The sequence below is a fragment of the Chrysemys picta genome, chromosome 2, assembly GCF_011386835.1.
Source record: "Chrysemys picta bellii isolate R12L10 chromosome 2, ASM1138683v2, whole genome shotgun sequence".
Classification (NCBI taxonomy): Eukaryota; Metazoa; Chordata; order Testudines; family Emydidae; genus Chrysemys; species Chrysemys picta.
Genome location: NC_088792.1, coordinates 51,470,844 through 51,498,789, shown reverse-complemented (window position 1 = coordinate 51,498,789; position 27,946 = coordinate 51,470,844). Strand labels below are relative to the sequence as shown.

General features: G+C 39.3%; 2 protein-coding genes across 24 annotated transcripts in view; both read right to left on the bottom strand.

Annotated features, from left to right (window-relative positions):
* UMAD1 (UBAP1-MVB12-associated (UMA) domain containing 1) overlaps positions 1-26,290 on the bottom strand; it is a 183,610-nt gene extending 157,320 nt beyond the window's left edge. For 11 of the 16 annotated variants that reach the window (XR_010599145.1, XM_065587026.1, XM_065587019.1 and 8 more), the window contains exon 1: positions 25,955-26,290. Coding sequence is in view for 13 of the 16 variants with exons in the window: in XM_065587026.1 (XP_065443098.1) it covers positions 25,955-26,290 (336 nt within the window). In the remaining 3 variants the exon portion in view is untranslated. The remainder of the gene's footprint in view (positions 1-25,954) is intronic. The other 5 variants (XR_010599143.1, XM_065587021.1, XM_065587023.1 and 2 more) reach the window with 4 other exon arrangements.
* On the bottom strand, positions 2,330-26,050 carry MIOS (meiosis regulator for oocyte development). 8 transcript variants are annotated; one of them, XM_042856822.2, is made up of 11 exons: positions 25,911-26,050; positions 23,690-25,061; positions 22,082-22,180; positions 20,082-20,339; positions 19,353-19,522; positions 14,156-14,221; positions 12,905-13,063; positions 11,286-11,438; positions 9,686-9,890; positions 6,909-7,038; positions 2,330-4,683 (listed from the first exon to the last, which is right to left on the bottom strand). In XM_042856822.2, the coding sequence occupies exons 2-11, from the start codon at positions 24,984-24,986 to the stop codon at positions 4,491-4,493; spliced, it is 2,730 nt and encodes a 909-aa protein (XP_042712756.1). In that variant the 5' UTR covers positions 24,987-25,061; positions 25,911-26,050; the 3' UTR covers positions 2,330-4,490. The 8 variants fall into 8 exon arrangements, with proteins under 8 accessions (XP_042712756.1, XP_008161645.1, XP_042712764.1 ...); XM_008163423.4 differs by having other exon boundaries at positions 2,330-4,666; XM_042856830.2 differs by having other exon boundaries at positions 25,875-26,014.
* Positions 26,291-27,946: the final 1,656 nt, after the last annotated feature.

Sequence of the window (27,946 nt, the reverse complement as noted above, 5' to 3'; positions counted from 1 at the left end):
GTATGTAATAACATGTCCTTCACTGTACATATGTACATTATAGCTTCAGTTGTCTTGTCAAACCATCATTTAGGCCTCGTAGTTTCTGCCAACTGCTTAAAAACTTATTCATATGGAGTCAATGGGACTATTCATGAGACTAAAGTTAAGTAGGTGCAAATGTTGGCAGGATCAGGGACCTGTCTTGTTTCTGTGAAGGGACTATTTAAGGCACTCTAAAAAGCCAAATGAATTCTGTATTTATCTTCAAAGGATGAAACACTACTAATAATGTCAAAACTGCAAAAAGAACAGGAGTACTTGTGGCACCTTAGAGACTAACAAATTTATTAGAGCATAAGCTTTCGTGGACTACAGCCCACTTCTTCGGATGCATACCAAATGTCAAAACTGTCACCCAAGAACACATTTGCTATCCACAGGTTTGACATTTAGAGCCTAGAGATGAAACTTGCCAATCAAATCTGTTGTAAATGGATGTGACACCAGTTCATACGTAAAATGTATTTAACTGACAATTGAGGTGTGCAGAAATTAGGAATATATGCCTGTTCTAAGTTAAATATGCCAGCCACACACCATTCAAAAGCATTCCAGGCAAACCTGTTTGCAGAGTCAAAACCTTCTCATTGCTATTTTTAAAAGCCATTTTATAATACCTGTTTAGATTTTGTTAGCATCCACTTGTAAACTTTAGTTAAAGAGAGAGGGGGGTGTGTGTGTAATGTTTATATACATAAAAAGGCCTGGAAAGAAAATCAGCAGAAAATGGCAGAAAGGGGGGGGGGGGGGTTAGGCAATAGCAGCAAACTTTATGAAAGTTTGCTATTTATATTTCCAAAATCATATGAGAAATACAAATAAGTAATAGACACAGTGTCACAATAAAATGCCCCCTCACCCCCACCCCAGGGTCCCCTGGGTAAGCACCAGCATTGTATATTGCTAATGCCTTTATATGCATTGGGAAGTATCTTGGGAAGGGTTAAAGGTGTGAGTGTGGAATGGAAGATTCCTTTGCAGGTTACAAGAGGCCAAAGAGGGAGGAAGGGAGACAGGAACGGGTTAAGTCAGCGATCCAGCTAGGCTGGAAGATAAAGAATGAAACTGCAGCCCAAGGCCAGCACACAAACAAGCTCTCTGCTGCCAAACAGCCAGAAGCCTGGATCTCAAACCCCGGCCAGCTATGAGAAAGGGAGAACTGAGCCAGACAGAACTGAAGGGGTTGCAAAACCAGTAAGACTGCAAAGGCCAGTGAGTTGAAAAACAAGCTCCTGACCCTGAAACCAGTGTGTTTTGGGGAAACTAAGGGAGCCGCAGAAGGCTGGTTCGGACTGGTACCGAGAGCACGGGGGACAAAGGTCCCTGGACAAAAACACCCCTGGAAGAACCCAGAGCTTAAAACCCTCCTGGGAGCTGAAGACAACCTATGCACAGGGCAGAACTCTTCTTCCCCTTTTCTTCTTCTTACGATACACCCAGGCTTAGCCAACCTTGGGTTGTGCGTGTGTAAGTATGAAAGTGGGTTAGGGCTCAGGCACTAATGCTTTCTTCCTCCCTCTGAGTAATGTGGGGCACACCCAGCACTCACTGCTGTTATTTGGTTAATAAAGCTTTAAACTTAGTCACTTGGTGTGCTCCTTCATCTCCCCTAAAGATCCTGCGGCCTCAGCCTGATCACCTGAAGTCCCAGGCAGATTTGTTACCAATCTGTCACAACAGCTGTTTCCAACCTCAGGAAGAGTAACCACTAAAGCTGTACAACCAGCAAAACATCTAGAAGAACAGCAGCCTTGTTATAGTTACACACAATTAGCTTGAGGTATATGGCTGTGGGAGAGAGGAGGCCTAGACAGAGCACACTGTACTCTCTCTCTGGCTGGCACTTGGAGCTATAGCCAGCATTGAGGCCACCCTAAAGTATGCCAGGGCTAAGAATGGCCACCCGGAAATGGTTTCTTTGCAACGCCTCTCCCCGGCTTCTGTAGTTAGTGGCTTTTTCTGAGGACTGAGGCAAAGATTTTTCCCTCCCTATTTGAGTATCATTGTTGTCAGACTCCATACAAATTGCAATCCCCATCCCATGTTAATTATAGGAATTTCTAATGAGATAAATATTCACATTTGGTATCAAATGGATATGAATCCAGTATAGAAACCTAAATAAACCAAAAAGACTGAAAAAACCACATTCCATTCACAGAAATTGCATGTATTTATTCTTTACTGTACTCCTACCTTCATGGGCTGTGGTATCAGTAGAATGCTAAGGAACAATGAAGATAAAAACCACTAAGAAGCAATTCACGTTAAAGCAGCAAATCAGACAGACAGAAACCACAACTTTATTTTAAAACCAGCACAGGAGAAATAGTGATAATGATTAACAAGATTAAAATGCTGAAGACATTGCACTTCTCATCCTGTACTGAAATGAGGGTGTTAAAATATAATGCATTTGCCTGAAAGCTTGAGCACTGACTACATGTGCTTATGCTGTATCAGAATATACAAACATTCTTAACTCATATGATTTAAAGAGATGAAGAGAACCATAAAATAAGCTTCTAGTTTCATGATGATAGGATTTGACAATTCAAAATGAGAACTTTTACATGAGGGAAAGATGACAATAAGTAATCATGCTGTTGTTTATACTGAATATTCCGGGGGGGGGGGGGAGGAGGGGGAACAACAAACAAACCACCAATTAATTGTTACTACTATGGTGGATTCAAAATAAAAAATTGACAGTCTAAAATCCAGATTCCTGTGAAACTGAAGCCTAAATATTACATTGCCTGCACTATATCATCAGAACAATACCTTATGCATTAAGTTCAAGCTTACATTTATTAATGGAGTACATTTCAGATTGGCAGAAGCCCCTCACAACATAAAAACAAAGTGTGCAAAATATAATTGAGTAGGTAGAAATAAATATTTGCTGCTAATAAGACAAAAATCTTTCCCTCTTCCAAGCAAGCCTTTGTACAAATAATCAAATATCAAGTACCTTTTACAAATTAGTTTAAAAATAAGACTACCACTTAGGTAACAATTTTAGGGTAGGGAAAAGTAATTAATATATTAAAACAATAGGTTTAATCAGAAAAAAAAGTCCATGGTGAGGCATCATATACATAATTTACATTTGGCTTCTACTTTATTGCCAATACAATGGAATACTGGTAACCAGTTGCATCTTACAGTATGTTCTGTTTTTTAAAGACCAATTTTTCACAATACTGGCAATAAGATACCATTTTATTGCTAGTGTTCCATCTTTTAACATTTGGGGGGGGGGGGGGGGGGTTGAGTGACAATACGAGTGTTAAGTATCAATTTTTATTCACCAGTTAAAAAACCACACATACACCCACACACACCTTAAAGCAGTTTCTTCTAATTCTGTGAGAAATTTGGTGCTTATAAAAATCAAGGACAAATAAACACTCACTAGAGCCAAGTATAGTGTGGCCAAATGACACTCAGTGCGCCACTAATGAATTTTGTTCCTGACTAGCAACAGGTTATGAAACTGCTCTTGACCAGAAACTTTAAAAATTGTGCAATTTTATGAGGAGGGCCAACATCTACTGGTAATCTGTAGCATAATTTTAATTAGTGCATTTCACATTTCAACACATTTTACAAGAGCAGGTAAACCCGGATTTTCTAAACACTGAATATTCAAATCTTCATGTTATCTGAAATTTATATGGGTCCAGTAATCATAATTTGAATTGACAATTGAATTTGATTAACTTTTACAAAATGTCAGTTTTGATAATATTTTAGACGCACACAGAGTCCTTCATAAAAATCAGGATTTATTTGTATTCTGTTTTGAAGTTGATAGTCCACTTTTTATGAAATAATTCTTCAAACTGTTTCTTGTTAAGAAAAAACTTAAAAGATTTTACATTCAAAACAGCAAGATATGCAAGTAAACTTGCATTGAAATAGTCTTGGTATTAACAAAATGTGAATACAGAAAAAAAAATTACATGAACGCAACTTTTCTTTCAAGAAAAATCCATAAGGGAAATTAAATGTTTTAATAGCTGGACTCTTGAAAGAATTTCTAAGTAAAAGTATCCTTTGTACATAATGAGCAGTGATGAATGAAAATAGAAAGCTACAGCATAACTCAGGGATTTTCTCAATAACAGTCTTCAATTATCTATTTTGAAAGCCCAGAACTCGTACTAACAACAGTATATAACACTGGCTCATTTCAGATGGCGGATTCATGGATTGTTCAGTGTTACTCTGAAAAAAAAATTCTTCTTGAAGGGTGCTTTGAATTTCAACAAAGCCTGTGGAAGTATTTCTAAAAGGATCTGCTTCAACACACTGACTATAGTCCACATGGCACACTTAAAAAGGTTCATTCCAGCAACACCTGGCTCTGTGAAGCACATATAAACTTCACACACCAAAACTGCTGATCCAACAGAATGATTTATTTTTCCACTATGGGTGATTCATGAGTTGCTTGTTTTGAGGTATGTATTTAGGCTGTGAAGGACAGCTATTAGCCCCACATTTTGAAACTCGGTTGTTTTATGGCTGAACAGTCTCTGCTGGGATGAGATTCCCTGTAGTATCCAGCTGCATACATTTACATGAACACGCAGAAACTGGACACTCAGTATGGTCCCTGGATGAGAAAGGAAACTGGGGATTATAAAATTGTAAAGGAACAGTTCTGTAATCTCAGTCCTGTATTTCCCAAAACGTAAATCTGTGCAGCAACATGATCAAAGAAATCAATAGCTAAACATAATTTGGAAATAGTAATAAAGCATACAGAATAAATCAGCAATAAAAGTTATCTGAAAGCAGAAGATCAGTCCTTTTAAACTATGAAAATATAAGCAGAAAGTACCTAGAGGCTCAGAAAGTAAGTTTCACACAGTCAACTTGAAAATCTGTCGTATGAAAGGAGACTCGAGGAGCTCGGTTCGTTTACCTTAACCAAAAGAAGGCTGAGGGGGGATATGATTGCTCTCTTTAAATATATCAGAGGGATAAATACCAGGGAAGGAGAGGAATTATTTCAGCTCAGTACTAATGTGGACACGAGAACAAATGGATATAAACTGGCCGTCGGGAAGTTTAGGCTTGAAATTAGACGAAGGTTTCGAACCATCAGAGGGGTGAAGTTTTGGAACAGCCTTCCGAGGGAAACAGTGGGGGCGAAAGACCTCTCTGGCTTTAAGATTAAGCTTGATAAGTTTATGGAGGGGATGGTTTGATGGGATAAAGTGATTTTAGTCAATAGGTCAATAACATGCCATCGCTGGTAATTAGTAACTATGGTCAATGATGGGATATTAATAGTTACTACAGAGAACTTTTTCCAGAGGGTCTGGCTAGAGAATCTTGCCTGCGTGCTCGGGGTTCAGCTGATCGCCATATTTGGGGTCAGGAAAGAATTTTCCTCCAGGGTAGATTGGCAGAGGCCCTGGAGGTTTTTCGCCTTCCTCCGCAGTATGGGGTAGGGGTCACTTGCTGGAGGATTCTCAGCAATTTGAAGTCTTTAAATCATGATTTGGGGACTTCAACAGGTGAGTTAAGGGAGAGAATTATTCCAGGAGTGGGTGGGTCAGCTTTTGAGGCCTGCATCATGCGGGAGGTCAGACTAGATGATCATAATGGTCCCTTCTGATCTTAAGAGTCTATGATAAAATTAAAATGACACTCTTGTCCTTGTCCTGTCTGCATCTTTGAAAATGATCTTTCTAATATGTAAAATGGTGCCATATTCAAAGTTTAAATTCAAGACAGGGAGTCCAATATAGTGTGACAAATTGGGCTCAAATATCGCCAGCAGTAGGCACCAACTGCAGGAGGTATAGCATGACATCTAGAGAGAGGAGACATGCATTTAATACATCCTACAGTTTAATGGGATAAAAGGCTACTAACTGTGCATGACACAGAATAATTAATGGGCAACATGCCACATCTTGCAATAAATCACGAGATAACCTAGAAACTAATCCTAGCCATGCTGTTAAACTGTCAGAATAGAACTCAAATGAACCTGACATTTGACACCTGTCATCACATGAGAAAATAGAAAAGAATATGTTTTTAAACACAATACACAAAATTTAAAAACAAGACAGTCAGGACTGTCAACGTGAAATCGCTATTTACATTTGTGAAATTAACACACTCTCCTAGATCCTGAGCAATAGCTGACCCCCAGTACCATGATAAAAAGCAGCCTTTTGTCCAGCTAGCAAGTTCTCCATTTTATCAGACTGCTTCCGTAGGCTGCCAGCTTCCCTTTCCATTGGGCCACCCCTAACAATGACTGCCCCCCACAAGAATTTGCCATTTCTTTGATCCCTATGTCAGGACAGATCTCCCCCACATCTTTCCAAATCAAACTATCAAGCAGTACCAATATGCCAAGAAAGTCATGGAAAAGAGAAAGTTTGTTCACACTTACAGCTTTTTCTAGGTAGGGCATGGCTTTCAGCACAATGGCACAGGGGTTAATTGGATGACTGGCCATTACTGGTTATAGTGTCTTGTAATCACACACAACTGTCTTGAATCTCAAGCAAATGCTCAAACTCTCCACTGTGGGATGATAGCAGCAGAAATTTGACTCTGCTGACATACATTCCATGCAAAAGCTAGCGTTAATGCAATATTAGGACTTGGAAATCACTGATTCAAAATCAGGAGATACAGAGTTAAAGCTGAAATCTCAACCTTAAGCTTGGTTCACTTGTGTGTATGCCTGGCTTAAATTATATTTTTACGTAATACCAGACAAGTAAATACAATATATAATGAACACGACAGCCAAGGAAGTATGTCAGATATGGCACATTAGATATAAATTTGTGTGAGCGGCTACATATTTAATTTTGTCAGTTTACCTGAACCAGCTGAGCATGTGTCCAGCATGACCACCATGCCTGCAGTTGTGGCACCATGTAAACCAGTTGTTGAACTGGGCTAATTTCTTGTCCTTGCTAAGATCCACCTTTTCATCTGACTTTGATACTCCTATGGATAGGTAAGAAACTTTCAGTCAATATCTGTGCTATATTGGAGTATTAAAGAACTTAAAATTGAAATTAGGAGCTTGATTTGGAAGCAGAAATAAACTGATTAATTTTCATTTAGTTTGGGGTGATAACTGTAATTAGTTAAGAAAAAGTTATTTCACCAATGATTCTATCTTGAAAGCGTGAACATTTTTCTTCAATATGGTATTTCTCATTTGAGCACAAATATTTTGAAATATCATAGTTGTTTACAGTGTTACCAGGTGTATTTGACATGACTTTTTGGTACTCCCAATACTACGGAGATCCTACATTCTAGCTTCTCAGGAGGTTTCATATGAGAGTATTTGCAATACATTTCTATTCTGAGATTTTATAAAATCATTTCCACCCCTAACAGGTAATTAGCAAAATTAATAAACAGGAAAAAAATGTTAGTATACCAGGAAGTATAAAACAACCAATAGAATTATACTGCTAAGCTACTGTTTTAGCTCTTACTGTCACAGTAATTTCTGCTTGCCTATTAATAGCTTCATATCACACTATTTCTTTTGCAATAACTGCTACATTTTCTAATGTTACCTATTTCATTGCGAGGATTTCTTTTCTGCTTTGGAAGAGTGTTACTCTAGAACCGCATAGTAACCTATCAATAAGCTATAAATGGAAACAATTGTAATAAAGAAGTCTTAAGACAGACTGGTGAAACAGTTGGGAAAGATGTGTGTATGTATGACAATACTATATTCCATGTCTGTAATATCACAATACTGAACTATAAGCATGGTTAGTGAGAGAAAGCATCAACACAATTTGTTTAGCATTTAACCAGTAAGACTGAAGGCTGTTACAGCCATGAAATAAACCTCATGACAGTACAGTGGAGGACATATTAGTTTGCTAGTTAGCAATAAAATTTTTGCAGACAGACATTTTACATATGGGGGAGCATCACAGGATGGCTGGCCCTTTCTGGGGAGTCAGGACCCAGTCTACCCATGACAGACTTCTTTAAGGAGAACAAACCCATCTGTAAGCAATTAACTGCCATGGGGGTCTGGTTGGCAGCTAACTAATGAGCACCTGGACCTGACAGAAGGCTATTAGAGCTCAGTTGGAGGAGGGTGCTCCTGGAGAGAGGAGCTCCCAGAGACTCTAGCAGGAGAACTGCTTGCCTGTTAACCTCTCTAAGGTGATAAGTGAAAGGACTGAGTAAAGAGGGGCCAGCTCGGAAGAAGCTAGCCTGAACTCTAACCCAGCTCCAGGATGACAGTGGAGAATTCCTGACTTAAGGAGAGTGAACCTGTTTTGAAATACAATCCAGCAACAGGAAAGTTTGGACTCTTGATTTAAGGAGTGGGAGTCATTTAAGCTATAACTCTGCTCCAGGAAGAGTGGCTGTGGACTCCTGAACTTGGGAGAAAACACTTGTCAATATTAACCACAGTACCAGCAGTAGGGTTGGACTTGAGGGACTAACAATGGAGGTTTTTGTACTCTGTAAAAAAAGAAAAAAGTTAATGAGCGCCCACAACAAGGGGTGGGGTGGATCTTGTTCTCAGTACCAAGTCTCAGTGAGTGATTGCATGCACCAAGAGGGAGCTGAGGGCTGTACACCTGCAGGGCCAAAAGGGGGCATGATCAAGGACACATCCCTGTCACAGGGAAGAGGAGAAGAGAGAATAAGTTTTAATATAATTACATTTTAGAAATATAAAGTGCTTTTTCAGTTTCAAGGCATGGATTAAATCTTATTCATGTCACTGTAAAATGTAAACAGTTAGCTAAAAACTTTCTAGGGTACACGTAATAAGTAAGAAGTGCATAGTCTCTTGGATATATTTAATGGCTTTAACTTGCTGCCATTGTCTTTGTTTTTCACCCTACACTTACAGATTTGTCAACAATAATAAAGATACAATAATACCATTTAGTAAAGTTGTATTTTTACCTATTTTTTGTTTATAGCATGAAATTCTTAACAATTCTATAGTATGATCCCAAGATGGAAATACTTTACAAACAAAGCTGATCCTAATAACCCTGTGAAGTACATAACTAAGTTTTAGTCTCATTTTACTGAAACAGAGAGGTCAAGTCACTTGCCCAAGGTCATAAAGGAAAACTGTGTTAGAGTCAGGATTAGAAGTCAGGAATTCTTAGTTCTTCCCTGTCCTGTGTTCTGACTACTAGACTCACTTCTCCCACGTGTGACTAGACTCCAGATGACTGAAGTCTTGAGTCATACAATACATGCATCTTCATAGGCAGTAGCAGCAACAGAAGAACAGTAGGCTGCAATGCAAGAATGTACCTCATCTGCTTGGGAGAGCCTGCTCTCTAGCAATGACAGGGTAACCTCCATGTTCATTGAGGGAGTAGGTATTTTACAGGCAAACTGTCAGGAACAACTAATTTCCAAACTGTCAGGCATCAAATAATTGTAATCAGGGGTCTCAGCACTGAACTGGGTGGGATTTGAACCAGTGAATCTTTCACTCAATGAGAGAGGTATTTCAAAATAATAAGACTAGAAAGAGAGATACAAATGCAATGTCATTAAACAGGGGCCACTAATCATGCACCTTTAAATAGTACTGCATTTTAAGATTAAAAAGGAATTTCTTAAAATTGTGCCATACCAGGGCAGCTGGAAACTGGAGTCCCCATATTTATTAGACAAAGTGCACAGCGAGGAAGGGGTTTCCGACAACCAGGACAACTTGTAACCTTTGACTTGGTTGGTGAGCCACTTACTCCATATTGACTAAAACCTCGGCCCTGATGAGGTATGGCTGAACAGCTATAAGAGATTGATTTCCCACAGAAATTGCAACTCACAAATACCTACAAAAACACAGACAAGAGCCAAAATTAATAATAGGAATGAGATACTTGCAATAGGGTACAATCAATACATTCTAGTTATGTTCATGAATGGAGTAGTTTTGCTTTGCTGATTTAAGATAAAAGGCTAAAATCTCATTAGGAATAGACAGTTGGCCACAAGCTACAGAATTAAAAAACACCCACAGTCAATAACAGCAAAGTATTGGAGTTGAAATATACATAGGAGTGCCCATCTGAGGTTCTAAACAGAACATGAAGGTAAACAGATACAAAAGTTTAGAATCTTGAGAGATACAAGGCTGTAGGACTCTACACAACACTATTTTAGGGAAAAAAATATTGATTCTTGTGTCTTTAGCCATATAAAATATCTTACATCACACACACAAATAAATTCAGGGCACTTTTTAATCAATATTTGTCACCATATGTGTCAATATTTTCTTACAGTGAATGGGACGAGTGTGGAGCTCAATGCACTGCTGCAGTTTGAATGATTCTTTTTAGCAGGGGATGAAGGAACCTGCTTTCACCATAGAAAGTGCTGGAAATCAAAGTTGTTGAAAGGCCTGTTTCTACTCTTATAAAATGATTATATAAACACCTGCTAAAAAACACTGAACAAAAACGAGCTTACTTTAATAAAAAGACTTGAAAGTTTATTTCATTTCCACTGTTTTGTAAGGGGAAACTGGATTTTTTCAGTACTATTTTCCCTCATCTAACAATCAGGATTGCAGCTTTTTGTCAGACCACCGCCACCCTGCCTGCCCTACACACATTTAACAGGCTCTTGCAGCAACATTTTCAGCATGGCCTTAAACCAGGCCTTCCTTTCTGCTGGTGGAGGCCAAGATGTGGCTAACAACAATGAGTACGTGCCTCTCTATGTATGTGTGACAGACTGACAATATCCTGAACAAATCTAATGAATTAAGTTAAACCTTATTGAATACCTTTGGGGTACATTGCATTAAAAAGGCAATTGTGTATGTGTTGTGGCAATATGTACCCTCTCTCATAGGGAGGAGGGATGCTAATGCACTTCCTCCATTGTCAGCTCTTTGAAGGTACCCTCCAGAGAGGTGTACATACACTAGTTCACACTCGATTTTCCAGGGGCCAATAGATAGGAAATTTTAGATAAACAGCCTGGTTTTAAAATGCCTCACAGCCTTCTTCCCCAGCAAATGGACAGGATCCCTGCGTCCAAGAAGGTCCCAAATCCTTTAGAAAGGGTTGGAAGGTCTGGACCTACTGAAGGCACATAAAGCTGTGCTAGGTCTGAGCAGACACTATGATGAACGTGTGAAAGGAAACCCTATGGATGAGGTGCTGAAGGACTAACTTTTTACCTTATTAAATGCTCACAAAAATATAATTCATGTTTACCTGTGCTAAAGGTTTTGAACTGGGATCCAGCTTACTCCTATGGATGTCAAATTCTGCTCGCTTATGCCAGAACCTCCAAGCATCCAACAAATTCCTGTAATTCTCAATCCAATATTGAACCCTCTCATCCTTAAGTATGTCGGACGGAGAACCCTAAAGCATGAAATAAACCAACATATACAATACTAGGGATGTAAATAGAGTTTTTAAAAGTACCCGTTTAAACTATTCAAATTATATTAGTTAACTGTAATTGTTAACCCAACAGCGGTCAGGGTCTGGGGTTGGGGGCTGCTGCCAATTTGTTTTAAACGTTAACCGCAATATATTAACGGTAAGACTAATACATATTTTACAGCCCCCCACAATACAAGTATTTCTTCAGAGGGATTCACATGATTTAGTAAAAGATATCTGAAGCAGTACAATGTAGTATGACTAAAGGAAACATTCAAAATTATCTATTAAATACAAAAATTCAGCAAACATGAGCTATAATGCAATACTACGCTTTAGTACTGTTCAGAAACCCATGTATCTTATAATTGTACCAAGCTTTGTTAGGAGCATGATATGCTTATTGTCCAAGTATTCAATATTTTAATTCACAGTTTGATTATGATTAACAACAAAGTTTTGTTTTTTTACATTTCTACATAGTGCTTTACAAGTGAATAGCACTTTACACAAACATGATCCCCACTAGAGAACTTGCAATTTAAATCAAATAAGAGATAGGACACGGAGGTATAACATCAGGAAGGGGAGGAGGATGTAAAACAAGTGTGAAAAAGCTGTGCTTTCACACAGTTGCTATAGTAACATGGCACACAATGTTAGGGTAGGTTTTTTAAAACTAGTATTTTCATTGTGTGTATTGTACAAGGGAGGGAATGTGGGAAAAGGCAGAATTGAGGAGAGATCTGAAGGGGAGAGGGAGCCAGCATGTGTACAGGATCAAAAATGTAGAACACAGCAGAATGGGGGTAATGACATGGCAGGATACATTCAGTCACATACACTTTTCAAGCTCTGCACCAGTGTATCTAATACTTACCCCAGCTTAAGTCTTCTTGTCAGGCAGAAAACACTTGTACTCCGATATCCCTTAACAACCCAGACCCACGGGACTTTAAAAGTAGGACCAGACATCAGAAGACTAAACTCACTATCCAAAAGGTAGGTATGAAAGTCAATGGTGGTGGTGGTGACAGCAACTCTGCCAACACAATCCAGAAGCAATGACATGGTAAGAATCCAAGTTCCTCTGCCACCAGTTTCTGGGAAGTAAGGAAGGTACTGGGATGTTTCTCAGAGTACCATCCCTGGATCCTGCTTGGGAGCTCAATTAGTATCAGACTGTGACTAGGTGTGCCCAGCCCAGCTAGTGGAAGGGGAAAGGAGTATTCCATGTCTTTCCCCAGAAAGAGCAACGAGAACCTCTGCTTCTAAGATGCCAAATGAAACACTGAAAGTAAACTACATAGGCTATACATGGTATATCTCATTTTTTTAATACATGCTAAGAAGTACTTTTCAGTTCACTATATAAAGATTTATTACTATAGTGCTGAAGAATAATGGAGTAACCTGAAATTACTTCAGAGAGAAATACTAACCTGGAGCATACAATAGCTTGCTGTCTGGACATCCCCGGTTCTATCAACGTAACTTTCCATTAAGTCCACTCCATCTTTTGTCAGTCCTGTCAGCAGAATTCCTTCCAAGTTCCCAGCATCTTTCAATTCATTTGTCAGCTTTTCAATGAATCTATTCAGCTACAAAAATAAAGGATTTCCACCTTCATTTTCTTCTCATGACTTTTAATGTGACCAATTAGCACATGCTAACACTTCAACTTTTTGATTAATTTTCTCCCTAAGAGGTATCTGCTGGAATTTATGCAGAAAAATGAATCTAAAATACAGAAACATCCACTTCATTGCATCAGAGTCAAAATCCTGGCAAACATACTCAAGTTTCCTCACATGGTGGGAAAACAAAAGATGAGCCACCATTTCAGTACTTTAAAAATACCCTTTCCTACTGTCAAACAACCTATCTGATTTCTCTTAACTTAATCTGGAATATAAGCGTTTGCTGTTCTATCAGTACAAAAAACACTCTGAAGTCAAGTCTTAGAGATTAACACACATTCTCTTTAAAAGAGAATCTTCACAATTAGACAACAATTTATGCAGCATTTAAACAGCAAAGAAAGTTTGTATAGCTTAATCAGGTTAGTTTGTTACAGGCATGTCAAAGTGTTTAACCATTTCCCATGAAAACAGATTAAACAAATTCACATGCCTAGATAAGATCACTAATTGAAGGATGCTTAATTTTTGTTTGCTAACCTGACCATGTGTATGTGAGCCAGACAAAGGAGAAGGAAGGGCAACCAAGAGACAGATTGTGAAAACCTCCTCTACACAGTTTGGTCCTGATCCAGCCATTGACACCATGCAAGCAGAACTCTGTCAGCATGAAGCACCACTGAATTAAATGGGAAATCACCTATGCAGAGTCAGTTGTGGAATAAGACACTATAATTATAAAATTGCTAGTAAAGATATATCAGGGATTATAATGACTATGGCATTAACAGTCAATGTATCCTATTAGAAATACATTAACATAGTAATATGCTATAAAAATAGTGAAAGTATTAATATTGACCTTAAGTTATCACAAGTGGAAATCAGATTTTCAGATTATACAATAGTTAATATATTCCTTTTTATTTTCCAGGAAAGGAACACATTGTATCATTACTTCCATTATTCACACTTTTAGAATTTTCTATAAAAGGTTCTGATTAAAGATACAGGATGACATATCAGCTTATGCTAATATTCAAACACACTCACCTGTGCATCATTGAGGAATTTACAAGCAAATGCCACTCTGTCTCGTACTGCTACCTTATTCTCATACTGCGGGGAAAGATAGATACATATGGCAATATAAAGCTCAAATTTCCAAATCACTTGTTTCTAAACAGAACAGTAGGCTTACTGTATAACTAATGACATGAATTTCATTATGCACTTGAATAAGAGGTGCCCTCACATTGTGATATTAACTCTTTCAAGTACCAGGTACCTTTTTATGCTTAGGCTTAGTCACAAAACCATTACCAGGGGCAATCTACCACAATGGCAAAGAGCCTGATCCAATAAATTGCACTTCAGTCTATGAAAAGCTGGCAAGTCACAGTGCTGGGCCACACTGCTTCCAGCATGTATAGTGGAGAATACATCCAAGCAGCAGGGATACATGCAGGGTGAAAAAAAGGAGAAGGCTGGAAAACATGTGCAAGTGAGAGAGAAGAAAGATGGGAGGAGGTGCTGAACTGAAGAGGAAAAGTAGATGATGCTACTAAATTGTCTTTCTTGAAAAAAATCATATTAGAGACATTAAAATAACCTCAATACTTCTGTTATTTATTATTGGTATTACAGTAGCACTAGGGACCTCAAATGAGACCTGCGCCCATTGTATTGGGCACTTTACAAACAGGGTAAGAGACTCCCGACCCCAAAGAACTCAGTCTATTTAAACAAGATAGATATATCTTTCTAGCTGTTGGCTTATGGGTAAACTAACTGAATATTTGTACAGCTCCTCTAATCTTTCATCCATACAGACCAAGAGCCCAAAGTTAGAACTCTTAACAGTTACAGATTAACCTATAAGCATTCTGTGGAAAACCAAACAGTTAAACCAAGTTTCTCTCCTAAACAGGTTCAGAGAACAATTGTGAAGGTACCACATACTGGCAACATAATCAGAGGATAACCATACAATTGCTTTCTACAGTCACACATTATAAGTAGGGCTGTCGATTAATAACAGTCAACTCATGCAATTAACTCAAAAAAAATGAATCATGATAAAACTGCGATTAATCAAGATTAATATTTTTAAATTGCGCTGTTAAACAATAGAATACCAATTGAAATTTAATAACCATTTTTGGATTTCTCTCTTCATTTTCAAATATATTGATTTAAATTATAGCACAAAATACCAAAGTGTACAGTGCTCACTTTATATTTATTTTTGATCAAATATTTGCAAGTATTTTTGATCAAGTATTTTGTAAGAAACAAAATAGTATTTTTCAATTCACCTCATACAAGTACTGTAGTGCAATCTCTATCACTAAAGCTGAACTTACAAATGTAGAAATATGTACAAAATATAACTGCATGCAAAAAATAAAACAAAGTCCACTCAGGCCTATTTCTTCATAGAATATCAGGGTTGGAAGGGCCCTCAAGAGGTCATCTAGTCCAACCCCCTGCTCAAAGCAGGACCAATTCCCAACTAAATCATCCCAGCCAGGGCTTTGTCAAGCCGGGCCTTAAAAACCTCCAAGGAAGGAGACTCCACCACCTCCCTAGGTAACGCATTCCAGTGCTTCACCACCCTCCTAGTGAAATAGTGTTTCCTAATATCCAACCTGGACCTCCCCCACTGCAACTTGAGACCATTGCTCCTTGTTCTGTCATCTGCCACCACTGAGAACAGCCGAGCTCCATCCTCTTTGGAACCCCCCTTCAGGTAGTTGAAGGCTGTTATCAAATTCCCCCTCATTCTTCTCTTCTGGAGACTAAACAATCCCAGTTCCCTCAGCCTCTCCTCAAAAGTCATGTGTTCCAGACCCCTAATCATTTTTGTTGCCCTCCGCTGGACTCTTTCCAATTTTTCCACATCCTTCTTGTAGTGTGGGGCCCAAAACTGGACACAGTATTCCAGATGAGGCCTCACCAATGTCGAATAAAGGGGAACGATCACGTTCCTCGATCTGCTGGCAACTCCCCTACTTATACAGCCCAAAATGCCGTTCGCCTTCTTGGCAACAAGAGCACACTGTTGACTCATATCCAGCTTCTCATCCACTGTGACCCCTAGGTCCTTTTCTGAAGAACTGCTACCTAGCCCTAGTCTGTAGCAGTGCATGGGATTCTTCCGTCCTAAGTGCAGGACTCTGCACTTTTCCTTGTTGAACCTCGGATTTTTTTTGGCCCAATCCTCTAATTTGTCTAGGTCCCTCTGTATCCGATCCCTACCCTCTAGTGTATCTACCACGCCTCCTAGTTTAGTGTCATCTGCAAACTTGCTGAGAGTGCAGTCCACACCATCCTCCACACCATCCTTCACCCAATCACTCAGACAAAACAAGTTTGTTTACATTTGCAGGAGATAATGCCGCCTGCTTCTTGTTCACGTCACCTGAAAGTGAGAATAGGTGTTCTCATGGCACTGTTGTAGCTGGCATTGCACAATTTTTTACATGCCAGATGCGCTAAATATTCATGTCCATTCATGCTTCAACCACCATTCCAGAGGACATGCGTCCATGCTGAGGACAAGTTCTGCTCGATAAAAATGCAAAGCAGTGCAGACCAACATGTTCATTTTTATCATCTGAGTCAGATGCCACCAGCAGAAGGCTGATTTTCTTTTTTTTGGTGATTCACATTCTGTAGTTCCCGCATTGGAGTGTTGCTCTTTTAAGACTTCTGAAAGCATGCTCCACATTTCTTCCCTCTCAAATTTTAGAAGGCACATCAGATTCTTAAACCTTGGGTCAAGTGCTGTAGCTCTCTTTAGAAATCTCACATTGGTACCTTCTTTGCATTTTGTCAAATCTGCAGCGAAAGTGTTCTTAAAATGAAGATGTGCTGAGTCATCATCTGAGACTACTAGAATATGAAATATGTGGCAGATAAAATAGAGCAGGAGATATACTATTCTCCCCCCCAAGGAGTTCAGTCACAAATTTAAACGCCTTTTTTTTAATTAATTAATTATTATTATTATTATTAAATGAGCGAGATCAGCATGGAAGCATGTCCTCTGGAATGGTAGTTGAAGCATGAAAGGGCATAGGAATGTTCAGCATATCTGGCACGGCATTGCAAGATATTTACGACTACAGAAGTCCCATACAAATGCCTGTTCTCACTTTCAGGTGACATTGTAAATAAGAAGCCAGCAGCATTAACTCCCCTAGATGTAAACAAACTTGTTTGTCTTAGCAATTGGCTGAACAAGATGTAGGACTGAGTGGACTTGTAGGCTCTGAAGTTTTACATTGTTATTGTTGTTACATAACTGCACTCAAACAAAACAACAACAACAACATCTAGATTTTTCACGATAAAGAGATTGCATTATGGTACTTAATTGTGATTAATCGCAGTTACAATAGAATACCAATTGATTACAAATATTTGCACTAAAATGATAAATGAAACTGTATTTTTCAGTTCATCTCATAATTTTTTGAGTTAATCATGTGAGTTAATTGCGATTAGATAGACAGCCCTAATTTAAATTACAACACAGTATACAAAGTGTACAGTGCTCACTATTTTTATTACAAATATTTGCACTGTAAAAGTGAAATAGTATTTTTCATTGGGAATTCTCTTTATTTTATTTTTTTTAATTTTAAGGTAAACGGGGGGGGGGGAATCTAGACTTTACATTTTTTTTTTAAATAAAAGGTATACTTGAACAAAAACAAAAAAGCCACCACTTATTTATTATCCTTCCCTTTATCTTGTTGGCCATGTTCGTGTTACCTTTTGCCAATCCCTTCTTAGACCCCTGTGACTGGTTTTTAGTGTTTTGGTGGATTATTCTATGAACTGCTAACCCTCCTTAGATTTCCATTTGCTCTTATTCCCCCACATCCTGGAAAGAGAGGGTGCACATTTGCTGAAAGGGAGAACATTCATCTCAGCCTCACTTTATGTCATGACTGCTTTCCTTCACAATGTCTGGACAGCTATCCCTTTGATGACAGTTAAACACTGATCCTTACACTGGCCAGAACAGTTTCTGTTAAGTGATGCACGGCACTTTCTTGCCTCCCTTCCCCAATCACTGAGGGACTTGACCCAAAAAGGAGTTGTAGGGGGGGGGGGGGGGTTGCAAAGTTAGCGGGGGAGAAAAAGAGTGGTACTGCTACCCTTACTTCTGCGTTGCTGCTGGGGGCGGCACTGCATTCAGACCTGAGCAGCTGGAGAGTGGTGGCTGCTGGCCAGGAGCCCAGTACTGGAGGCAGAGCTGCCACCAGCAGCAGTGCAGAAGCAAGCATGGCATTGTAGGATATTGCCATCCTTACTTCTTTGCTGCTGCTGCTGGGGCGCTGCCTTCAGAGCTGGGCACCTGGCCAACAATCGCCGCTCTCTGGCCGCCCAGCTCTGAAGGCAATGCAGAAGTAAGGGTGGCAATACCGTGACACACACACACACACACACCCCCCTCCCTTTTGGGTCAGGACCCCCAATTTAAGAAACGCTTGTCTCCCCAGTGAAATCTGTACAGTATAGAGTAAAAGCACACAAAAAAAGACCAGATTTCATGGTCCGTGACGCATTTTTCATGGCCATGAATTTGGTAGGGCCCTATGCATAGGATTCCCCTATTCTATTATGCCAGCTGTTTTAAGAAATTTTGATTTGTTTTTCCAGAAGATAGCCTAAGCAAGGCAGTCAATCTTTTAAATAATTTTAAAAGATCCGTTTTTTAAATTTGCTAGAAAACAAAGACGACAACTGAGTGAACTGGAATGCTCACTTAAGGGAAAACATGGGGGAAATCTGATGAACTTCTCTATTTGTTTTCCCTTCCCTCCCCTTTTATCATCTTCTCACTCATTTGCTTCCCTACCCGCTTAAATATTTTCTTAACATTGTCTTTTATTGTTTGAAAGAGAGAAGATCCCAACTATAATTTTAAAGGGTTATTCATGTAGTTTTGTATAGTTTTACAATGAGTTTACAATTAAAGAAAAAACCTAAATTAACTCTTAAGTTTTACTATGAAGCGAACTTTGACATTTTTAGCTAGAATTTTATTCCATCTTTATAGATTATTCATGAATATCATAGGATTTTTTTAAAAGGAAATATTCATGAGAAAACAATGAGCATCAGGAGGAAGTAAACAAGAATACATTCTAATTAGAATTAAATTCAAAGAATTCATATATAGGCCTCTGTATGTATACAGTTAAAGGAGGTTTAGTATGACAAATTTGCTTACCAAAACTCCATCATACGAACCAGATTCACTTGTCAGAAAAGCAAACATGGCACACAAGTAGGGGTTGTTTAGTTGTAATCTTAGAGTGCTGCACATTTCTCTCCAAAGGGAGTTCTTCTCATCTGTATATCCTGATAAAGCCATTGCTACTACATTGAGGTTCAGATCACCTGATTAACAAAAACCACCAAGTATAGGGATAAAAATTTTAAAAGCACTTGTTCAATAAGAACTTTACAATAATCCGAAATAGCCCACATATGCTGACATTCAGACATACTTTGCTTGCTTCCTGCATCACTAAACATTAAACTAATGAAAAGCAATCTATTTACATAATATAAAACTGAAAACACACCTCCATAAAAGAAAAAGATTGGTCTTGGGTACTGGACTAGATATCAGCATTTCTAGGGTTCTAGTGGATGTATTTTGTACAGGGCATGAGATCATCCCTTGCTCTTTCAAGAGACTAAGACCAATAATGCATTAAAGAAGGAAGCAACAGATTAGAATTGGTTAAATACTAGATAATGTTTTCACCCCTCACCAACATGGGGCCCAATCCAACCCTCACTGAATTAAGTGTATCAAGGGTGGGTGTCCACTTGCTGCCATTAATGCCCTGATGGGGTTTCTATGGAAGGGAAAACTGATCTAGTAACTGTAAGGCAAGTTATCCGCAACCAAAAAAATAAAAATAAAAAATTAGAAGGTACAAAAATATACCTTTTTCAGAAGAAGCTCCTTTATTTAGGATCTGTATTGCTCGCCGTATGTCCAAGTTGAAAAGTGCCACAGCAGCAGCTCTCTCCCAGTCTCCTTCTTGTTCCAAAGAATTTAGAAAGGGTTCCACGTCTAGATCTGTTCCCTTCTTAATCCACCCACAGAGCTGCAAGGCTAATGACCTCTCCTCACTTAGATACTGAATAATATCTGCCTGCCTATCGGACCCACTCCTGCTATGCCTCAAATTCTCTGTTGTTCCTAAGAAGAAACACAATTTAAATTATTTGACAGACAATTTGCAACATTTTAATTTCAGGCTTCATTGAAAACAAAGTTAGTTTTACAAAGGAACATTTACTAAACTTTTGTTTTAGCATTAGTATAGAATAGAATTTGTTGTAAATACATGGCTTCTTAGCATGTACATTAAACTGATACTTATTTCCAATCAAGTCTTCTTACCAACACAACATTCTGGAAACTCTTCATTGCTCCTATGAACTTTGTAACAAGATTTTCGAATTTGAAAAAGCAAAAATTAAGCTTAAAAAGGAAAGAGGTGACAGAACAGCACATGCTTCTGTTATTACTAGAATTCTACGGTTCATTATTTCGTTCAGCAGCCAAACACGTTCCAGGTGCCTCCCAGAATAAAAAGACATGATTCTTGCTTCAAGGGGCTTAGCCACACCTTCTATAAGCTCCTTGAAGCAAGACTGATATAAGTGAAACATCTTTTTATTCAGCTAAGCAAGCACATGGCATGTAGATAGAGGGTGATTGTGTACACACACACACACACACACACACACACACACACACCCACCCTCTGTCTCTTTCACACACATGGAGGACTTACTCGGTATTTTGGTTTACATCACTGATTATATTATTCTGACATATACAAAGTAGTAACCAGTACAAAGTCTATTTGGCTGCTGCTGCATTCTTACTCAGAAAAAAATTATATTGTCAAATGATTACAGAAAAAGAATCATTTTCAAGCTTTTACATAACATCAGGAAAAGCAATGTTTGAAATAAATTTTCATGACTTTTCCAATAAGTTGAAACCCATCTTGCGCTATGTTAACGGACTTTCAAAGCAAACCAGAAATTCTGGGTGCTATTGCAAGAAAAATGGTTTTGTTTCAAATTACTGTACATACTCGTTCATAAGCTGAATTTTTTTAGTAAAAAAGGGAAGCACCAGAGACGGGGGTCAGCTTATGAACAGGTATAAAGAGGGAGAGGTGGGACAGTCCCCACCCCGTCCCCCCAACAGAGCGAGCAAGGAGAGGCAGCACAACCAGCAGAGACAGAAGGGAAGAGGCAGAGCCAGTCTCTCTCCACTTCTGGCCACACTGCTCTCCCCCCAGTCTCCAAAGCAGCTGCAGCACCAGGGCTGGCAGGCTGCAGCCGTGCCGCTTGGCCCCAGCCCCCAGAGCAGGCTGTGACCATGCCACCTGGGCGCCAGAGCACGCTGCGGCCACGCCGCCCGGCCCAGCCCACTGAAACATGCTGCAGTTGCGCGGCCCACTCTGGCCCGCCGGAGCAGGCTGCAGCTGCACCGCCCAGCCTGCCAGAGCAGCTCCAGTCAGGTCAGAGACATCCTCATAGACACCAGCAGCTTATCCTGATGGCCTGGGAGCCAAAGTTTGCTGACCCCTGAATTATAGGGTCATCTTATGAACAGGTTATAAAAATTTTCCATTTTTACTTATCCATCGGGGGGGGGGGGGGGGAGAGGAGGAGGGGGTCGGCTTATAAACAAAGTGGCTTATGATCGAGTATATACGGGGATTTATCCAAGAGCCAATTAGAAACTAATGTTTACTTGTGCTTCTGCATCATCTTTCTGCATATTCATTTTTTCCATATACTGCAACGTGCATTCTAACAAGTTAACAATTTTGTACATGTGACAAACCATACCAGTCTACACAAAGTTTTTGTAAACATGCTGCAGTAGAATTATTATTAAAGTAGCAATGTTCTTACCCAAAGATGACTTCACAATTGATTTAATGCCTGCATAAACTAAGGACCCTTTGTTTCCTGTAAGCTTCTGATCCATATCTTCAGTATACTGTTTCATAAGTATTCACACGTATAGGAAACATGAAAAAGTCTTAATGTTTAATTACAGGAAAAAGACCCCATTCTTTCAAATGTGCTCCCATTCAAGTAGTCTTACATACCAGCCTCTCCACAATAGGATGGTCACCTGCAGATCACCACACTAATGGAACATTGTAAGCAAAATGAACTACTAAATTTTAATAAATTAACATGATGTAAGAAAACGGTACCATGCACTGTTGTCAAAGAAGATTTCCTTACTTGCTAATTTGTTTATGGGTTGGCTGGCCCCAGCTCACTCACTAGGATTCTGAATAGCACCCCTCAATAAAATGAAGGGCAGGTACAGTCTACATAAGCAAAAATCTAAAGGGACTAAATTTAGGGAAAGGGTGAACGGAGAAAGGTCGAGTCTCTTCAACAAGAAACTTAATTAATGGATTCTCCCCTTAAGTGCCTACCCAGCATCCAAAAGTGTCAAGCGCTAAATGTTGAAGTCTCTTTCTATACATGAAATTATTCCTGAATAAGTCCATGTGTAGACACTCCTATTCCAAAAGTGCCTTGTTCCTGTTTATCTTAACCCATTTTCAAAGTGGATGTAGCTAAACAGAAAGAAGGCATATTCTAGAAGAGCTGTTTCTGAATAACTGTATGTACAGACAAGTCCATAGCCTGTAAATATTCATGCTTATCTACATGGGGAAATTTACAGGTATAATTATAATGGTATAACTATGCTGGTAAATTTTCCCATGTAGACAAGCCCTTAGTGAAAGTGCGCAGGGAGCAAAAGGTGACTGCTTTTTACAGTTTGTCCACAAACGTGTGTTGCTTTTCACCCAAATAGTAGCCATGGATATAGCATGGAATGGACCCAGTTTCCACTAGGCAGGGGGGTACTTCTACATTCTGAATTATTTAACTGCCTCCAGGTTTGTAAATGTGACTGGGCCCTAAATCAGGAAAAGTATACAACTGTCTAAAAGGTTTGGAACTATTCAGGTAGATTTTTAGAGTCCTATGCAATCATGCATGAAAACAAATGTTTAGCACTTACATACTTTTAATCTTCAAAGTGCTTTACGAACATTAGTGAGTCCTTACAATACACTGAGTAGATATTTCACTTGTAACAATGAAACATTTCCTAAAATACAATTACAAAAAATAAAGAGACCATATTTAATTTAAATGAAATGTAAGCATTACCCTGATCATGCAAATGGGTATTGGATTGCCTCTAAGGGAATTTTGAAACGTCCTGGGGAGATGAAAGACAAACACATCTGGAAAGAAAAATACTAGGACAATATGTTTTTTCCTCCATTATTTTTTCCCCTGGGATTTGGAAAAGTAGAATTTCAATTCTTATGATTAATATTCAGAAAGTATTTGCAATATCTTGCTCTGTTTACATTATAAGCTCTTTACACATTCAGTAAGAAATACAAATTGTTTATATAGAGACTGATCTGTATACAAGGTTCCTTTACAACGTCCCTTATTTTACATTTTAAAGGATATAGTGCAGAGTGTACCAAAGTGACTTCAGCTGAGAATCTTCATTTCCAGCTAGAAGATGGTTTCTCCAGACCTGTTCAGTATCAAGGCCATACCTGGATAAAGCCCTGAGACGCATTTTAGTGGCTATGTCTTTTTCTAAGGAACTAGCCTTTCCTTCCTCTGTGCATTCGTACAAGTGTCGGCCACAAGCCCACATAAGAGATGTAACTGGACTCCATGCCAGAGAAATCCTTTCAAAAACTGTGAAGTCAGACATAGTTCTGTTGGGAGTCACAACTACCATTCGATTTTGACTTGTGGGATGCCATGCAAAGGAAGCAATATAATTTTCACATGGTTGCACACTTCGTTCAATTATTGTAGGTTCAGTTTCATCTCCAATAGGTGTGGGAGTATGCTGCATATCATACAATCTAATAATATTACTATCCCTAGTTAAAGTAGCTAGCAGTCCAGTTCTTGTTGGACACCAAGCTACTTTTGTTAGGGGCTTTGGTTGCTCTGTCAGGGTCAAAACAGGCTTTTCAAATTTTCTGAGATCCCATATGGCAACCTGACCTTCATAGAAGGAAGCCACACGATCATGGAAGTATGGGTCTACAGTCACTCCCTGAACTGCCTTGGTATTTACAAACATTTTTTGGCTTGTATTTCTAAGGTCAAAGATAGCCAAGTTTCGGTGCATTCCAGCTAAAAGAAGTTTCTGGTCCCGTGGAAGCCAGCAAAGAGAAAGACAAGCATCATTCTGTCCCAATTCATAAAGTGGCTTTGTCACTACCAGCCCAGCTTCAGTATCTCCAGCTGAAAGTCTCACTTTCTCTGTGGCAACTGCACTCTCTGGAGTGTATTTGCTACTTATATCCCAGATCAATACTGAAAAGTCAGCCCGATGTTTATCTAGGCCAGCAGCAAGCCAATTGCTGTCCAATGGATTCCACGCTAAGGTATTACATTGCCGTGCATGTTTTGGAACAAATTCTTTTCCTATCAGCTCTTTGGACTTTGAGTTGTGATCCTGGCCCAGACTGGTAAGGACAACTCGACCGTTTGCTTGTCCAACGGCTAGAAGACATTCAGGATCATATTTAGGATACCAAGCCACACATTTCATGTATGGCGTGTCTGAATTTATTGACAATAATGTAGCTGTAGTTTCTTCTGATAATCGCAAGGACCCTGCTTTGAGTTCTGAACTCACAGCAGACTCAATGTGATAGAGGCTCAATTCTGAGTCACATACAACAAATCTATCAACATGGTGTGGAGCCCAAAGAATATCAGGTTTGGAGCCACTCATGTTTGCAATTACAGATCAATGCAAGTGATTTAAAATTCTGTAGGAAGACGCAGGTGATGTCCATCCACATGGAAACTGTTAAGAAAGGAATTGTAATGGTTTTAGTAAACACAGATTTTTATATTTGTTCTTTAGTTGCCTAACTCATCTTTAAATTAAAACTAGGACAAGGCCTTGAGTTATTTCTAAGGCAAACAAACATTCAAGCACTGTATATACTTAAGCTGAGATTGTAAAATTCTCCCCCATCACCCTAAGGTTCCATTCTCAACCCTCTTCCGTCTGTTATTGATATAATATATCTACTGAGAAAAAATATCCAGCTAGACTTCTTTGAACTGAAAACAGAATTTCCCATGTGTATGAAACCCTCTGTGACTATTACTCCTTTATTATACTACCATGAGTATTGAGGTATCTCAGCACCACATGGTGTCAGACTAAAGTTCATCTCATGGGGCAATATGAAAAAAACTCTGTCAAAGCACAGATGTCTTCTCTGTAGCAAGAAAGGGAGGAGAATGCCATGCCAACTTGCAAAAATGTAATGTCTGATTAAAAAGACTTAAAAGAAACCAACTCATATACAGGATATATGTATTAGGAGCACATACACATATTATGATATTGTCAAAGGCACTTACAAAACTCTTAAGCAGCTCGCTTCTTTCCGTTTTGCAAGACAAAGAGCTTCAGTACGGTTTTTTCCGCAGAACTGGACTTTAATTCAAACATTAATTCCCACCTATTATTACTCTGCTACAAAGAACCTTCACACATTAGTGGGAGAAATTTTTGTAGCTTTCCCGCCTCAGAAACACTCGTTCTATGTATCATTTTGAAGAAATCGCCTTCCCCGGAGCCAAGTGGGCATTTCTGGAAACCCACCCTGTGGCGCGCGGCGTGAAAGCTCCGCTCACTCACCGCGCACCCGCCTCAGACGCTCTCCCGAACCGAATACGACGCTGCCACTGGCGCCTTCGCTTCCGGGGTCGGTCTCCGGACAACCCCAACATAGAGACGCCAAGCGCCCCCCGTTTTCTACGCAATAAGAAGCGCCGTTTGACTACGTCACCAGGGCGTCGGTAACGGATTTTGTCACGTTCGATTGGCGGCCTGAGAGGAAGCCCCGCCCCGATGCCGCCCCTGTTGCCAGGGCGACTGCTGGACTCGTCGGAAAGGGGAAATGCTGGTTTCCCGCCGCTCGAGGGGGCTCTGTGGCCTGTCACTGAGAGCGCGTCCGCGGCGCGAGCCTCGGGACTGTTCCACATGGGGGTCATGCACGAGGGGCCGCGGCCCCGCATCGCCACCAGCCACCTAGCGCAGCACCTCGGGCAGCCCGTTTGCTAGTTGGAAAAAAATCCATTTAGTTGTTGATTGGAAATTTTAATTGAAATTGAAACATTAATACACACTTTAAAAGCATATATATGATAAAATACTTGTAAAAAGCTTAGTAGTTGTGCAAAGTATGACCAAAGACTAGCTTTTTCACACAGCTGCATTTGTTATGACAACAGCAGATTCAATTCAACGATGTTGGTTGGCCTAATAATTTCAAATTATGGTTGATAAACAACAGTAAATCATCAAATTCAAAAGCTGATGTTTATTGGTGTTTTTGATGTTTAAAATGTGGGGCTGAGAGTTAGCACCAAATCGCCTTGCCAATGAAAACATACAAAACTTGCTTACAGCAACCGGGCAGCCACAGTAATAACGCCTTTTTTTTATTGATATGTCATTAAAGTTTATATATATATGGAAGGAATTAATATACTTTCTCATTCTTGGGACAACTTGATTTAGTATGTTTTAGTGAGTTTGCTCCGGAATGCTAGATTTGTGACTGGAAAACTTATATAAATGCACGTTTCCTAGTCGGCCAAGATTTTTAAAATGCATTATTTGCCAAGGTCGTTATCTTGCATCGTCACTATCTCAAGAGGTCGTTCTCTCAGGGAGTTTCTATACTAAACATTTGTATTATATTATAATAAATTTTGTAGGTCAATTTAAATTACATATTTTTTATTTTTTTTAATATTTTTGTTTTAGAAATCTAAAATTATGTGTTTTGGTTTAATTTGCATTATCCTATCAAAACATTTAATTTATTCATATCTGTTTTAAATGTTGCAGGTCAAAATTAAAATGAAAAGATAAAAAACAACAGTTTTTCCACACAAAGGCCTCAAAAACCAACCAAGATGAAGAACATACCAAGAACTAAGAATATGCCAACATGTCATCTGAAGGTTCAAGTGGTATACCCACATCTGAACAGCCCAAAGTACAAATCCAGCTATCTACTAAAGAAACCGTGTTGCCACAATCTAAAAGGCAGTTCCTGATGTTTGTCAGTCAAATTTTACCCATTTATTGAAGTTACAAAAGATGGTTACTGGTGTACCTCTTACAAAGAATCTTACGAAGAAGGAAAGCTTCCTACTGCCACAGTTGGTAAAACTGGAGGAGCCTGGTTTGCCAAACCGATCAGCAAAGCCAATGCTGACAAACTGTGAAAAGGCTGTAAAACACCAAGCCTCTGGAGTGTACTGACATGCAGGAAGCCTTTTAAAAAACATGGCTGCCACATCATACTTTCTATTTAAGCAAAAGATACCACACACTACAAACTGGAGGCCAATATTAAGTGCATTGTCACTTGTTAGCCCTGAAGTTGGACACTGGTTCCAAACAAGACTAGCAAATGCTCACTATCTTTCTGCAAGAAACTCAATTGACTGGTTAGGAGCCTGCGGTGCAACAATGAAAGACTCAGCAGTTGAAAAAGTGAAGCATTCTCTCACCACATTCAAAAAATGTGCATACCTAGCTGATGAATGCACCAATGCAAATGGTCATCAAATATTAAGTCATAGCATATGTTATCTTGATGTCAGTGGTAGGCCAGTAGATGCATTTCTAGATGTTCAGGTTATAGAAGACACATTGGC